At 49.4% G+C, this 14,761-nt stretch overlaps 1 protein-coding gene across 1 annotated transcript; it reads right to left on the bottom strand.

Moving 5' to 3' along the window:
• Positions 1 to 2,789: 2,789 nt before the first annotated feature.
• On the bottom strand, positions 2,790 to 14,551 carry RNF126 (ring finger protein 126). The gene is made up of 9 exons (XM_090027678.1): positions 14,460 to 14,551; positions 9,723 to 9,781; positions 8,196 to 8,259; positions 7,459 to 7,703; positions 6,671 to 6,739; positions 6,511 to 6,580; positions 4,883 to 4,976; positions 3,895 to 4,010; positions 2,790 to 3,644 (listed from the first exon to the last, which is right to left on the bottom strand). Exons 1-9 carry the CDS (start codon positions 14,532 to 14,534, stop codon positions 3,495 to 3,497), a joined length of 942 nt encoding a protein of 313 aa, XP_089883804.1. The 5' UTR covers positions 14,535 to 14,551; the 3' UTR covers positions 2,790 to 3,494.
• Positions 14,552 to 14,761: the final 210 nt, after the last annotated feature.

The following is a 14,761-nucleotide window of genomic DNA, read 5'->3' as shown; positions in this document are numbered from 1 at the left end:
CTGACCCAGATGGCTTCGCATGGCAAGTCGGCTTTGTGGTATGTCACTGGGACTGATGGCACGGGCGCCGGATTGCTCAAGTCGCCCTGCCCTGCCCTGCCGTGACACAAACTGGGGCATCAACTTGGGGCTGGCATCCCCATAGTCTCTGCTCCTCCTTCATTCCACAGCCCAGCTCCTTCCTGGTTGCATTCTACACCGTTTAGACCACAGCTGAGTTTCTGTGCTTGAGTCATTAAAAGAAACTCCAGCGAGAGACTGATCTGGAAGCCGAGCAGTCACAGACGACAGGGCTCATTAGAGAAAGGGGCAGGGGCAGCTTTATGCAATGGGAACCAGTAAGGAGGGCACAGGGAAACTCCAGCTGCGATCAAAACACAGAGGTGCCCGAGAGGTTCTGTCCGAGTCAACAGAAAGGGGCACTGGAAATATACTGCGGAAATACAGGGATGGTTCAAACTGATGTTTCTAAGAATTACAGAGTCAAATCCCCGCTTGTTCCACCTTGGTACTCATTGTCCCAGCGGATGATAAACTGGGTGCAAAGGACAGGAGGCAGGTGGGCATTTGTTAATGATCACGAACTGCAACAGGGTTATCAAACACCTTGAGCTCACTTGATGTCCTACAGCAGCAAGCATCAAACATACAGCTATAGGGCAGCTCTACTCTGTGACTTATCTTTATTACTCGGCCCTCCAGCTCATTCACAAATCTGGGAAAGCCTTGTAGCCCTCTCAGTTGCAGAGACAAGGATTTAACTGATGCAGACAGCTCCAATACATAAACCTGCAGACTGCCCAACCCAGGGACAGAAGCCAGTTATCACTAATATCAGTGTGGTATTAACTCAGACACTTTAGACAATCAATGCTATCTGCTTCACTGCTGGGAAGGGAAGGGATTGACTGTAATGGAGAGGTGGGGAGCCTGGGCTTACCAAAAGGAAGGGAATGCACCAGGGACAAAAGGAGATTCCCAGAGAAAAGTGGAAAGAAAGGGAGAAAGAGCACTGGTCCTAACATTGACAGTGTTGCTTCCCTGCTCCGTGTGGCAAGAGCCAAACAGGAGCCGAATTACAGACTGGATTCTCCCCTCAGTCCCTGTGCAAATGGGCATCACAGACCCAGGGCAATGCTGGGTCCCAGGATTCACACCCTGAACCAGTCAGAGACAGATCAGGCCTTTGACCCATTTGCCCTATACCCATAAAAAGCCTTTCCAGGAATGCTGGGTTATTCAGGTAGATGCACAGCTCGTCCAACTGCCAGGACACACCCTGCGGAAAGAAGAGGTGACAGGCTGCAGCTGGAACGCATCATCCTTATCATCCCAGCGCAGCTCCCAAAATATTTTCCTGGTCTCTTGGCTCCACCTAACGGCATCGCGCAGAACTGCCGCAGGGAGCCGGCAGGCTGACAACAGCAGCAAGGGTCTACCTGGTAAAAATCTAACGTGGGGTATTATGACCCAGCACTCGTTCCTGCCCACGGCAGGGGGTCGGACTTGATGATCTGTTCAGGTCCCTTCTGACCCTAGAAACTATGAAACATGCCTCCTGCCACTTGGAGAAAGGGTGTCTTGCCACAAGACCCCATCCAAGAAAAGCTGCTCTAGCAGAATTCCTGTCCCCTCTGCTTCATGCATGCACCTCTCTGCAGACCTTTAGTGCACACTGCATCACACACCCCCACCCAGGACCCCAGCTAAGCCTCCAGGACTCTTTGGAGCCAAACTGATCAACACTGCCAGCTCTCACGAATAAGATCAGAGAATCCCGAGTTCTGCTTCAGAAACTCACGTCTGTCTCCTTCTAAGACGCACCACTCAGCATCTAGGATTCAGAATAGATTCCCTACCTGGGTCCCTTCTTTGCCTGCGCAGCTCCAGTACACACCAAACACCATGCCACCTTCCAGGGGGATCCTTGGACTCTGTCACTCACATAATCCTGAAGTTGTGTTTGTGGCGCAACTTCCCCCTGGAAGCCCGTACACGTTGCTTTTATTCATCAGGCCAGCCCGGAAAGCCCTTACAGATGCTGTACGGGTTTCTTCTCCAAAGCTTTCAAGTGATTGAAACAACCAGTGAAAAGCACCCTTCCCCCCCAACCCATGAGAAGGTAACTTTGAGCAAACCTGAATTCTCCTCTACCCACTGCAGAGTGAATCAGCTTTTAAACAAAAATGCCCCACACAAACACACACACGGTAGAAACCCCACAGAAGAGGAATACAAAAACGGTTCTCCCCACCCCAATTAAATCTAGTTAAGGAAACGGATTCACAAGCATGCCTGGAAGGTTTTAAATCAGCTGTATTTTTTTAAGTAGCTTTGATATACACATTTCTTCCCCTCCCCTCCCCCACCCCCCAATGTCATTCTTCATGTATTTTATGTATTTCATTTGATCACGATGGCATCTGTCTGGTCCTTGCTCTGATGCACTTCCAGTCCTGACGTCAGATGCTCCACACAACTCCATCCGGGATGAGAAGGGCCGGATTGCGACCGGGCAGGATGGAAGGGATGAAAAAATACAAAAAACTGCAGGCCAGGATGCTGCAAAGTTGCAGTCCCGCAGCTGACGACGATTGGCAGGCTGGCAATGTGTGTATGGGGCGTTGGTCACAGAGGAACCCGGGGTTAAAGAGGCATTGGGTGCTGGCAGACAGCACACTGCCGAGGGTTCCACAGTCCCAGTGCAGACTGGATTTGCACTGGGAAAGTACAGTCCTCTCAGAAGAGTTTACCCTGTATTTTTCCACAAATCATGCGTAACTTCTCAGTGAGCTGAAACGTCCATTTATTTAACAGCAGTAATAATTTAAAATTATAAAAACCCTTTCAGTGTCGAATATCAGAAGGGTGAGGTTATCAAGAGAAAAATGGAGGATCAGAGGCAGGGAAAGGGAGGAAGAGTCGGGCCTATTTCAGGACTTCACATTTTGCGGTGGCAACTAGCTAACGCCCGCTAGCCCTCCCTGCCTGGAAATCCTGGGAGCAAACCATAGTATTACACTTTCATTTCAAAGGTTTAAAAATTCCAAAGCAGAAGGGGAGGCAGGGAGGGAGGGGGAAGAAGAAAAAAAAAAAAAGAGATATGGAGAAAAAGGAATCTCAAATTCACAACCGTACAAACAGCCTTCCCATCCGGAATCTCAGCACCTCAGGTTTCCATTCGGGGACCTTGGGCGGCCTTTTCACTGCAACGTTAAAGAGTCCACGCAGCGACCAGCCAGAGAGTGCTTCCCCTCACCCACACTGCAGAACTTGAGACTTCTCATCTCGGAAGAACCAGAGGCCTCTGACATCTTCAGAACTCAGAAGGGGGGATTTGGGGGGTTTCTGCTTCCTCCCCTCGTACCCCTGACCCCACCCTCACTCTGCTCTGGAGGCCCGTAGTTGCTTGTGTTGGCTAGGGAGGGAGGAAGGGCACTGGAAAGCGCACAGGGCCAGGGTAGGGGTGGATGGGGAGAGGGCTGGTTTACAATTCAAGAGTTGTTTGATGAGTTCTCATTACTTGGTGAACTGGAGGAAGAGGAGGAGGAGGACGAGGAGAAGTTCATCCCTGTGAGTCCTGGGGGGTTTGTGGCAGTGTTTTGTCCACTTAAACTTTTCCGGCACACTGGGCATGTGTCGTGCTTTGGGGATTTAAAAAAAAAAAAAAAAAAACAACAGGAGAAAGCGTTAGAAATGAAGACCTGGGAACAGCACAACAACAGTGTAAACTGACCCCAAATACCTCCTTCCTCAGCGGGTCAAAAGGCTATTTGTGCTTGGGCGTCATCAGCATTACACAGGTACATTTACTTAGAACAGCGCTGCCAGGAAAACTCCTGGGTTTTATAACATCCCCCTTGGAGCAAAGTGCCCCGCTCCAGTGTAACTAACCTGTTCCAGCCAGGGGACTATACAGCCGTTGTGGAATAGATGATTGCAAGGTAACTGCCGGACGTTTTCGCCCACTGTGTAGTCTTCTTTACATACAGGACACTCCAACCCAGAATCTGTCAGGTCACAAAGAGAGAGGATGCTAAGAACAAAAAGGCTGAAGCAGGTATCCTCTCCCCCCAGCTCAGGAACAGTGCGACAGCTCCCTTCCCCAATCCAACTTTTAACACATTCCCTTATTGCCCTCCCTTTGCTCGCCTGGCTACTGCCCCTCCCAGTCTCAACACTACCAGGTAGAAAGATTTCCTCTGCCACCCCACCACCTGGGACTCCACTTATTCCAAAAATCTCCCCACTCCTTTTGTTCCCTCCCTCAGTCTGCTGGGGTACGCGGATTATGCATTATGCAAATATATGTATTTGGGTAACTCTGTCCGGCATCAGGCTATGCTGAAAATGACAGATTGAATGGTTATTCATGGCTAACATTTTTATGCAAGTCACATCACTGACAGCTATAGAGCAACCTCACACTACCGCAGGCAGGCAGCTGCCTGGCATTTTTACTCTGTTGCCTTCTAATCCTGCTGCAGCCAGACAGCAAGACCTAGCAGTGCGCCAGCAAGAGCTGGAGTATACCACTCTTACCAACAAGCTATAGCAGAGCAAAATCCCCCTAAAATGGAGGATGCCCAGCAGTTCTTGAAGGCTCTGCATTTTTAAGACAGACTGTCTTGGTCTCTTGTTTGATGAATTCTCCGACATTCACCCACACCCAGCTCTTACAAAATGAGACAGGTTTACTCCCCACTGCAAATCCATCAGTTTTACAGAGCTCTCTTTTTTTCTGCACGAAGAGAGCCCTGCTTCATTCTTCCTTCTGAATTCTTTAGGCCGTCAAGAAATAAGCAGGCAAAAATGAAAAGCCCAAGCAGAAGGCAAACAAAAGCTTTGCAAAGCACTTTGCTGAGGGCTGCAGGCTACATACCTACGTGTTCCTGTGTTATCTGAGTGGTGGGGAGGGCCTGGATCTTCTCCTTGTCTGCTGGAGGCGGTCCGGTATTTTCAAACTGATTTAGTAACTGAAAGAAAAAAGATGGTAGAAAGTACAGGAACGTGAAACAGGCTTGATGGAACATGGGAATCTGCTAGAACACAGCACTGAGCCACCACCCCCTCCCCTGCAAACCCGTGTCATGGGGCAGGTCTGCGGGGGTGGGAAATGCACTGGTGCAGCTGCACCCCCTCTATGATTCCTGCTCCACCTAAAGAGTTTAAAACCAACTGCATCGCACTGGCAGCACCAGTGAGGGAATCTATTGACTTGATGGTTTATTATCATCTACCCAATTCCTTCTAAACTCTTCATTCCACAAGTGTAAATAACCCTCTCCTCTTTTCCATGGTCTTTCAGAGACCGTAGAGTCGGAAGGGACCACAATGGATCGTGTCTGACCCCCTGCCCCTGGCAGGAAAGAGGACTGAGGTCAAATGACCCCAGCCAGGTGACTATCAAGCCTCCTCTTGATGTTCTACTAATCAAACTAGCCTTTCTTCTGCAATTCTGCTGCCTGTTAGATGCTCCAGGTAAAGCTGCTCTTATGTCACGGCCCAGCAGACTGTTTTTAACTCATTCCAATAAAGTTACATTTGTTTTAGCTTTGATCTTAAAAATGAATACTATGGCTCTAGGCCCCTAGTATACAAGTAAAGCTTCTTGTTTCTTTTTACCTGGAGAAAGATGCATGTTGTGTTATATGGAATGATGCACCATACCATCTGCACCCTCCTTTTCAAAATCTTAGATCCGTCCCTGCCCACATCTAACTGCTGCCTAACTCCTGGCATTTCACAGGTTAAATTCCACATCCATCACAATGGATACGGGTGATTTTGTAGCACTGCGTGGAGGGATAAAGGTTCCCTTGTGTTCTCAGCCCAGCAGCTGGCAACTCTCAACATGAGATTCAACATGCATGCTGTCACATCGGGGTTATAAAACTGTGTGGCATTCCAACTCTGCTCGCTGCAGCAAATTCCACAGGCTGAACCCACACTACAGGGCAAGTTTTCTCTGAATGTTTTTGTCACTTTTCTAATGGGTACCTGGGTTGAAAACCACTGTATGCATATGATGGGTACAGTCAGAAGTGGCCCCTCTACCCCGCTAAATCACAAATAGCTATAAAAACAGGTCAGCTGCATCAGGCAGGTAAACAGTCCTGACTTTCAGCCCATGCCAAGCTCAGACTGAAACATGCCTCTGATCATACTCTTCTTTCTACATGTTCTCAAACAGATTGTTTCCTAAAGGACAGGTATCAAAAAACCTCAGTGGCAGCAGATGAAAAAGAGATGCCTCCTGCCAATACATTTCAGTAGGACGGATCAAGAAACAAGTGACATTACCAGCACAGGCAAGGCAGTGTTAAGCAAACTCCCTAGGAAAACATCTTTTTATGTGGGTGGCTGAGGTTTGGAGGAGAATTGGATTCTCACTCTCCACCAGCCAAGACAGCTGTCAACTCATGTAGACTCTTAGAACAGGGCTCTGATTCAGTACAAACCCCTGCACACATCTCCCCAGCAGCATGAGGAAGGAGGGGCCAGCTTTACCTGTGTAATAATTGCATCCAAGCCATTGGCACCCCAGGCATAGTCCATTGGATTTGAATGCAAGACTCCCCTTCAAGAAGAAAAGCAACAGGATATTAGTTTCTGCCACGGCTGTAAGCCAGAACACCCTCAAAAGGAGCAGCTTGTCGCTCCAACTCACCAAGGACCTATTCCTAGGTTCGGTATGGTAGTAGGTGCAATAATTCCATTCACCAACTGCTGTATAATTCTGAAAGACAACAATATTAAACACCACGTAAGAACTAGAATATATATATATATAGTAGCTAGAAAGATATCTGGCCTTAGTTGGGGCAAAACCGAGGGCAAGACTGGTGACTAGTTCTTCCTGTGGCAAGAACTTGGAGGATTTTAGCTGGAGAGGGACTCTTTCCAACGTGAAGGCAGGAAGGAGCCTCTGGGGCATACTCAAGAGAAAAGTCTCTAGCACTTATTCTCTAGCACTGATGACAGCAGCATTTCCAGCCGCCGACTGCAACGCACATCGGGCCAGCGATGCCCAGGAGAAATCCAGCAGTGGCAGGAAAGTTTCATGCCACTCTCCTTCCAAGGAACATAATGGACTATATTCTTAAAGAAAAGAAACAGGGCACATGAATGCCTGCTTAGCCTGACAGCTCCTGAGGGTAAAATCTCCCAGGCATAGTCTTTTCCTTGGGAGGAAGAAGCTGCAGGTTTAAGTATTGTAGAGCTCATGAAAATGAAGCCGAGCTAGTCAGTTTGATTCACGATCAAAGCCAAATTAAGGGCTCTAATCCTGGATGAAATCTCCCGTTCCAGAAGAAGCAGTTTGAGTAAGATGAAGTCAGGCATCTATGTAGGCTAACCAACCCCGACAGGCCTATTTAAAAACAGTCTTTAGGAACAGAATCTTCCTTAGAGAGAGATAATACATCACTGAGCAGGGCACCGTGAAGCTGTTCTCACCCTTCTAGCGTGGGAACTCCTTCATGCCTGCCAGCGGCACGCCGTGCGGTGAGACGGGCTCGGGGCTGCCGGGCCCCATATCGGTGCCGAGATTGGTGCTCCCTCTCCCGCCGGTTCTCCGTATCCCTGTTGTCTTCAGATTGCACATTGGACCCAAAAGCAGGAAACTCAAAGCTGTCATCGAAAATCCCAAAGGCAAATTGGCCATACCCCTGTGGCAAGGTGAATAAGTGCTGATCCACGTTCTGTACGGAAAACATGCAAGAAGGCAGGCTGGTTACAAAAAGGGGGCTTAATCTTTTTCTTCTCCTACTGATACTGAGGTTCTCATAAAGGCCTCCGAAGACAGCAGCCCACTCTCTGCTGATACCAACCAGCATCAAGATGTAGCAGATGGGCTTAGGCTGAGAAGCAACTCCATGGTGAATAAATAGCACAGGCCAAAATTAAGCACAGCAATAGGAACCAACAATGTGTGACTGCTGCAGCTAATTGCTGACTTTTTAATTGCAACCACTGCACCACAACGCCCTGGCAAACAGTTCAACATACGATAGCATAGCCCCTCCTAACAATGACTGGGTATGTGAGCCAGAAGCACTAAAAAAGGAACCTGCTGACAACACCACCATATTACAGGCATCTCCATAGTGGCACTTTGATGATACTAGCCCCAAACGGTGGGCAGAGTCCAAGGCGCACACACCTGGAGGGGCCGTGAAACAGCTATCACTCACCTCGAACGGATGCCTGCTCTGATCGCTGGTCGCTGTGGAAGAGCTGGACCCGTTGTCAGCATTCCTGAGAAGAGCAAACAGCATCAGTTAGCTTCACAAATACCAGCCTGCTGGAACAGGTGACGGGGAAAGGCTTTTTCAAGGGAGGGAAGCAAGGAATGCGGCCTCAGCAAGGAGAACAGACAGACGGCCAGCATAGCAGGTCACCTTCATAGGGATTTATGTTCTCATCAGCTGCTGTTCTCCACCATAATTGCACACATTATGGTATGAAGCATTTTTATTGCAGTCCCTTCTTCCTATGTTCAGACCCCCCTGCCCCCCTCAGACACGTCTTCCCACTTTAGCTGCACAGTAGCAACTTTGCTGGTGAAGACCATCTGTAACACAGCACCTAAAGATTCACCACTACCTGCCATGCCCTTCTGCAATGCAGCTCAGTCCCCTGGAGCACCGGGAAAGCTTTAAGCGAGCGCTATGTAGCTACGTATTACAATTCAAAGTATGGCTTAACAGTGCCGTCGTAAGCCAGCCCACTGAAACAAATCCACTTGTCTGTCTTGCAAAGTCACATGACCAGGGGATGAACCCTGATCAATAACTGAAAAAGAATCATTAGCATCACTTGGCTGCATGCTTGCAAAGAGCTGTAGGAACATCCTTCGGTCCTCATTACCCACGCCTGCACTAGCTTATCGTTATTTAATAACAGAGCAAATGATGATGCAGAGACCAAGTCGGATCAAGTCACTGACACTGCTAGGATTGATATGCAGACTCAAGATTAGGCTATCAGACCAATGCTGCCTTTTAGTGGAGGTGGGCCGTTCTATATCATTGGAAAACCAGCTGCCTTAAGTTACAGGAATACCTAATTACTCTACTGATGTGAGCAAAGTCTTGCTTGTATGTCAAAGAACAAAAGAGCTGCTGACATGCAGCCACCTTTCAGAGCTGCTGTCTCTACAAGTCAGCACTCAAATATCTTACGTGTAACCAGGTACCAACCTGCCTCTGACTCCATTACAGTGCCGTGAAGATGTACTGGGTTGTATGGAAAGTATTTTTACCTAGAAAAAAAACATGTTGCCTTGTCCTCACGTACTACAACTATGTCTGCATCTTTGCTTTTTAAGAGCATACACTGCACCACACCACCCAGCGGTAAGAATACCTCTCCTACTTGCTAACCCCTACAGACAGTGCAACTGCTGTAAGAGATTCTCTGTGCTGTAGAGCCAGAATTGGCTTCTCCCACCTCCTCTGCATGAACAACTAGCCAAAATACCATGCCTCATACCACGATGGTTGGGAAACAGGGCCAACTTACGCATGGATGTAAATTATGTGAGTTCAGCCTTAATGGTACGAGCAAATGGGCCCCCAAAGTTTTCAGCAAAAGCCGAATGCTGGTAGGAGCCACCAAAGTAGCAGCCATGGGATACGAAACCCAAGCACAGGATATAGAAACAGGACAGAAGAGCCTTGAGTTTGCACTAGTGGCAGCTTTCAAAAGCAGCGCGTTACCTTGGCTCCTCAGGAAGTTCTTCAATAAAACCAGACTCACACCTCGGGCAAATGTAGTCCTATAGAAAAGAAAAACCACATGAGAAAGGCGGATGCTATGAAACCCTAGAAACAGTACTAGCCATCGGACAGAATAGAGAGAACCCCCCGCAGATGCTACAGCTAGCCAAAGGCTCAGGGCACAGGCCCCCGGCAGGGCCGAGTATGCAGCACATTAAGAGCCAAAGCCACGAGGTGCTTCACACATCCTGGCCTCCATTGTACTTTAAATCCCCAAGAAATCTGCTGGTTTGAACCGTTCTGACAAGAAGGAAGTAGGCAGCTTTAAGGATTAAAGAGAGTAGGACACAGGATCATAGCCCTGTGCGCTGCGACCTGCAACCCCATCCACACAAAAGTGAAAGGACTAATTAAAAACCGGTCTCATCTGACTCCGATCACACAAACAACCCACAAGAGAGGGAATGAAGGAAGTTTACTGCTCCAAAGAAAATGCTACTTGTTCCAGTTACTGCTTTACAGCCCCTCCCTTGTAATTCTTCTTCGGACTGAGCAGGCTTAGCTAGTCTCTGAGAGAGCTTCTTCCCTCGTATCCTCCAGTTTGAAGACTCCCCAAACGTTCACTCTGTGCTTTCTGATTGCAGGAAGTTTCGCTTCTTTCCTACCCCTCAATAAAAACCATCCTTGAGCCCTACTTAACAGAATAAGGGGTGCCCCCCTCTTTCCACCAGCTCAAAATGCCACAGAGATCTGCCGTAGGCTGGTCTTCCAACCAGATGCAAACAGGAAAACTGCTGTAAAATCACAGTCGAACTGCTCTTGACTGCATGGAAGTTAGAGACCATGTGCAAGTATATAGCACAATGTGTCAAGACATTTGAAAACTACTGGCCTCTGCTTTGATCTCCATAGCCAAGCTACTGAGCTGCTTGGAGCAGATTTTAGAAGCTGTTCAGATAAAGGCGGTCTAACGAATGCTGACAAAGCTGCGGGCAAAGTGAAAGCAAAACCACCAGACTTCCTGGCAAAGCAGCGTGAATTTGCATTCATTTCAAAATGGCTGGTTGGTTGGAGGGGGCAAGCTGTCAGAGTTTCCGCACATGTTAATTATAAAGTTGCTGGCACTTGGCGAGAACTACAGGGGAAAACAATTACCAATCAAGTCTGGGTTTTACACCACATAGAGGCTTCCAGGAGACGCCAGCAAATTATTGTGTACCACACACACTAGAATTATTCCCCCCATTCCTCTATTCATCAGGGAGACCTGCGACCATCAGCCGTCACTTATACTACTGAAGACTGAGCTTTTTTACACCAAAACCACAGTAGCAGGATTCCTCAAGACTGAATTGTCTATACCCGTCTTTCTTGTTATTCCCATACTTGGCCAAGAGCTCATATTTAATGACTCTTTCTGGAACCTGAACATACTTCCATGCCAAAAGAAACCCTATATTTAAGTACTTAAGATCACATGAAGAAATCACTTCACTTGTCACTGCCAAGCCATGACTCCAAACAGCGGACAATGCAGTGCATTTTAGGACAGAAAGTGAATTAGGTCATGCCCCACCGGACCCATACAGAATATTTAAAGGCAGGCCAGAATATTACTTAAGCAGAATCTAAGCTGGACATAGGGGCTAACAGCAGGAGCTCACTTATTTGACTTTATTTAGTATTAGTATCTGCTTTAAAAACGTAGCTGCTGCATACCCGTCCCTTTTCTGCTTGTGGGATTGTTCTGCCTACTAAAACAAAGATATTCTGATTAAGATTCAAGGTTCTTGATTCATGAAGACACAAATGGTTTGGGATCACCCTGACAAAATCTGTGATCTCTCCTCAAGAGAGGGGGGAAGTTTCCCATAAGGCCCTGTTTACACACCACAATGCTGGACAGACATTTGATCTTGCCCCTGCTTGCTCAGGAAGACAAAGTGTTACTGAGACACCACCCAGCTGCTAAGTATGGCCAAAGTGGTTAAGAGCAAAAAAATGCTGCTTCCTCGTCCACACAAAGCTCTCAAGATCTGCCACAACCCAATGATCGGGTCTACCAAATTTCTGCAATCGTCTGCACTGCAGAACAGTTCCTGCTTCGCTCCAGGCCCTGCATGGGGTTGGCGCGCACACACAAAATCAGATCAGTTCCTTTGCTCTTTGGCATAATCTCCACTCAGCTCCATTTCCACCAGTTGCCCCATGCAGCTAAGAATTTATAAAACCAGCTTAATCCACACCCAGGGACCGCAACCCTGCTCAAGAGAGCAAGTGGTTTGTTCCTCTCGACTTCCCTGTTAGGGGGAGGTACTTATATATATATATATATATATATATATATTTTGCTTACGGACGACTCTGAAAACAACAATCAGCAAATTCTTTGGAGGCTGGAACAGCACAAGCACAAATGCCAAGTTTACTGGCCCTCAAACTGCTAAAATCTTTCCTTTTGTAGCACACACAGTAACAGCTTCGCTCGGGCAGCTTAATTTGCTGTCAGAAGGAGCAGCTTCAATAATCTGGACCTTCAACATGGCTACTTTCTTGAGCATCAGCTGAACTGAACCTGGATTTGGACCAGGTTGGGGACAGGCAACTGTTGCTTTCACCTCTGCAAGGTTAGCTCCAAGGCTTAAAGACATCGCACTCGGGGTTTCACACAAGGTAGTGACCAATGCATCAGAAAGGATTTCCAGTGGCAACATAAAGGCTCCCTAAGCATCCTCCATCTGGAATGTGTTGAACAGGAGTGTATCGTATGGTTAGCCCTCAAACGATACCTAGTTGTCAGATGCCTAAAAAAAGGCTTCACTTCATCTGTTACATGAAGGTAGGTACCTCCAAGGTGAAAGAGTAGGCAGATGTGTCAGTACTTGCTGGGATCTGGCCACAAAAGTTGTCTTTCAAACTTCTGCAAGAGCTCCAGCATCTCAGAAGCAACCCTTCCAGTAGCACAGAAACCGTCAAGCCATGCGGGGGCACCCGGTTCAGCAATGACTCACCACCATCTTCTACAACGTGCTAAATTTCCCTGAAGTCATCCAGTCAAGTAATAACTAGTCTTTCCCTTGGTCAGCTCATGAATTACCAACCAGAAGAGGTAAAAAAAAAAAAAAAAAAAAAAAAAAGGAAAAACCCACATGCTTCAAACAGTCTCACTTCTTATTTTAATCTAGTCCTTGGGTAGAAGTACCAAGACCATCTTTGAACAGGGAGCTGCAAGAGCCTGAGAAGCCACTGATTTAAAAGCTTCAATTATTTCAAAAGCACAAATTAAAACGTAACAGGTCCCTCAGATCACTAGAACACCCCCAACAGGGGTGGCATTAGGCCCCTGGGCAAGAGAGTCATTTGGGGCCCCGCAGAGGCTTAATTCTGATGACCTATAAGCAAGCCAGACATGAGTTGCAAGATCTTGGGCCCCCCTAAAGTGTGCGGGGCCCTTAAAGGTTTAATTTTGATGACCTATAAGCAAGTCTGACATTTGTCACAAAATGCTGGGCCTGCCTAAAGTGTGGGGGTCCCTTAGAGGCTTAATTTTGATGACTTATAAACAAGTTGTAAAATTGTGGGTCCCCCCGCAAGTGTGGGGGGCCCCTCAGAGGCTTGATTTTGATGAACGATAAGCAAGTTGGGCATTTTTTGCAAAATGTTGGAGGGCCCTAAAGTGTAGGAGGGCCCTTAAAGGTTTAATTTTGATGACCTATAAGCAACCCGGACTTTTTTTGCAAAAGTTGGGGGCCCCCTAAAGTGTGTATGGGGGCCCTTAGAGATTTAATTTTGATGACCTATAAGCAAGTTGCAAAATTTTGCCCCGGCTAAACTGCGGGAGGCCCCTTAGAGGCTTGATTTTCATGACCAATAAGCAAGTTGGGCATTTTTTGCAAAATTTTGGGGGCCCCCTAAAGTGCGGCGGGCCCCTTAGAGGCTTAATGTTAATTACCTATAAGTCAGACATTCGTTGCCACATTTCGGAGGCCCGGGAGGATGCCGGGTTTGCCCCGCCCCAAGGCCGCCACTGCCCCGAAATGAATCCCACTGTTTTCGACTGCCCATTGAGGCAAAACCCGTCACCTCTGCAACCCACTCGCCGTGGCGGATCTTTTCAAAAACACCCGCTCCCAGGGCAGCACATGAGCAGGCGGCTCCCGGGGCCCCGATCTTTTCAAAACCAGTCGTTCCCGCGACATGTCCCCCTTCCTTTCCCCAGAGCTGGGCAAACATTTGGGCTGGGGGGTCCCTCCCAGCCTTCGTCTGCGAGGCACGCCGGGCCTGGACCCTGCCAGGGCCAGGAAGCGTTTCCTAAGCAGGCCAGGACGGCGATGCCGGCTCGGGGGCAGCAAGGGCAGGGGCAGGGCCTGGCTGGGTCCCCGAAGAGCAGGACGACGCGGGGCGAAGCTTTGGGCTGCGTTTCTCCACCTTCGGCTCCGTGCGAGTCGCTCCCCCGCCAGGCAGGGCCCGGGCCGGGGGCAGGGGAAGCTCCGGGCCCGCAGACCCCAGCCCTGGGGGCGCGCTTCGGGGTGGGGGAGCCGTTATGCCGCTCCCCCTCCTTTGAAATGTCAAACCTCTTTTCACCAGGAAACAAACCCCCGCCCGGGCCGTGCCCACGTGTCCGCCCGCGCCCCCCGGCGGACCCAGCCAGGCCGGGCCCCGGCCAGGCCACCCCACGCCGGGCCCCCCGCCTCCAGGCCGCCGGCCCCAGCCGCCCCGGCCCCGGGCCGCGCTCACCGGCAGGCGCGGGGCGATCTCGGCCGAGCAGCAGTGGCAGAAATAGCGCCCCGGCTGCGGGGAAGCCTCCGCCATCTTGCCCCCTCCTCCCCCCCCCGCTCCGCCCCGCCCCGCGACGCGACGCGACGCACGGCCCGGCGACGGCGCCCGCGCGGGGACACAAGGGCTCGCGGCGCGGAGGGGCGGCGCGGGGCGGGGCTACGGAGAGGGGGCGGGTCTTGGCGGGGGTCTCAGCCGGGGAGAGCAGTGATTCTCAACGGGGCAGAGAAAGGGGGAGTGACCCCGCCCTGAGAAGGGGCGAT

This window comes from Crocodylus siamensis, chromosome 14 (assembly GCF_052110815.1).
Source record: "Crocodylus siamensis isolate JL-2025a chromosome 14, ASM5211081v1, whole genome shotgun sequence".
NCBI lineage: Eukaryota > Metazoa > Chordata > Crocodylia > Crocodylidae > Crocodylus > Crocodylus siamensis.
The sequence above is the reverse complement of the archived record's forward strand: the minus strand, read 5'-3'. Positions and strand labels throughout refer to the sequence as shown.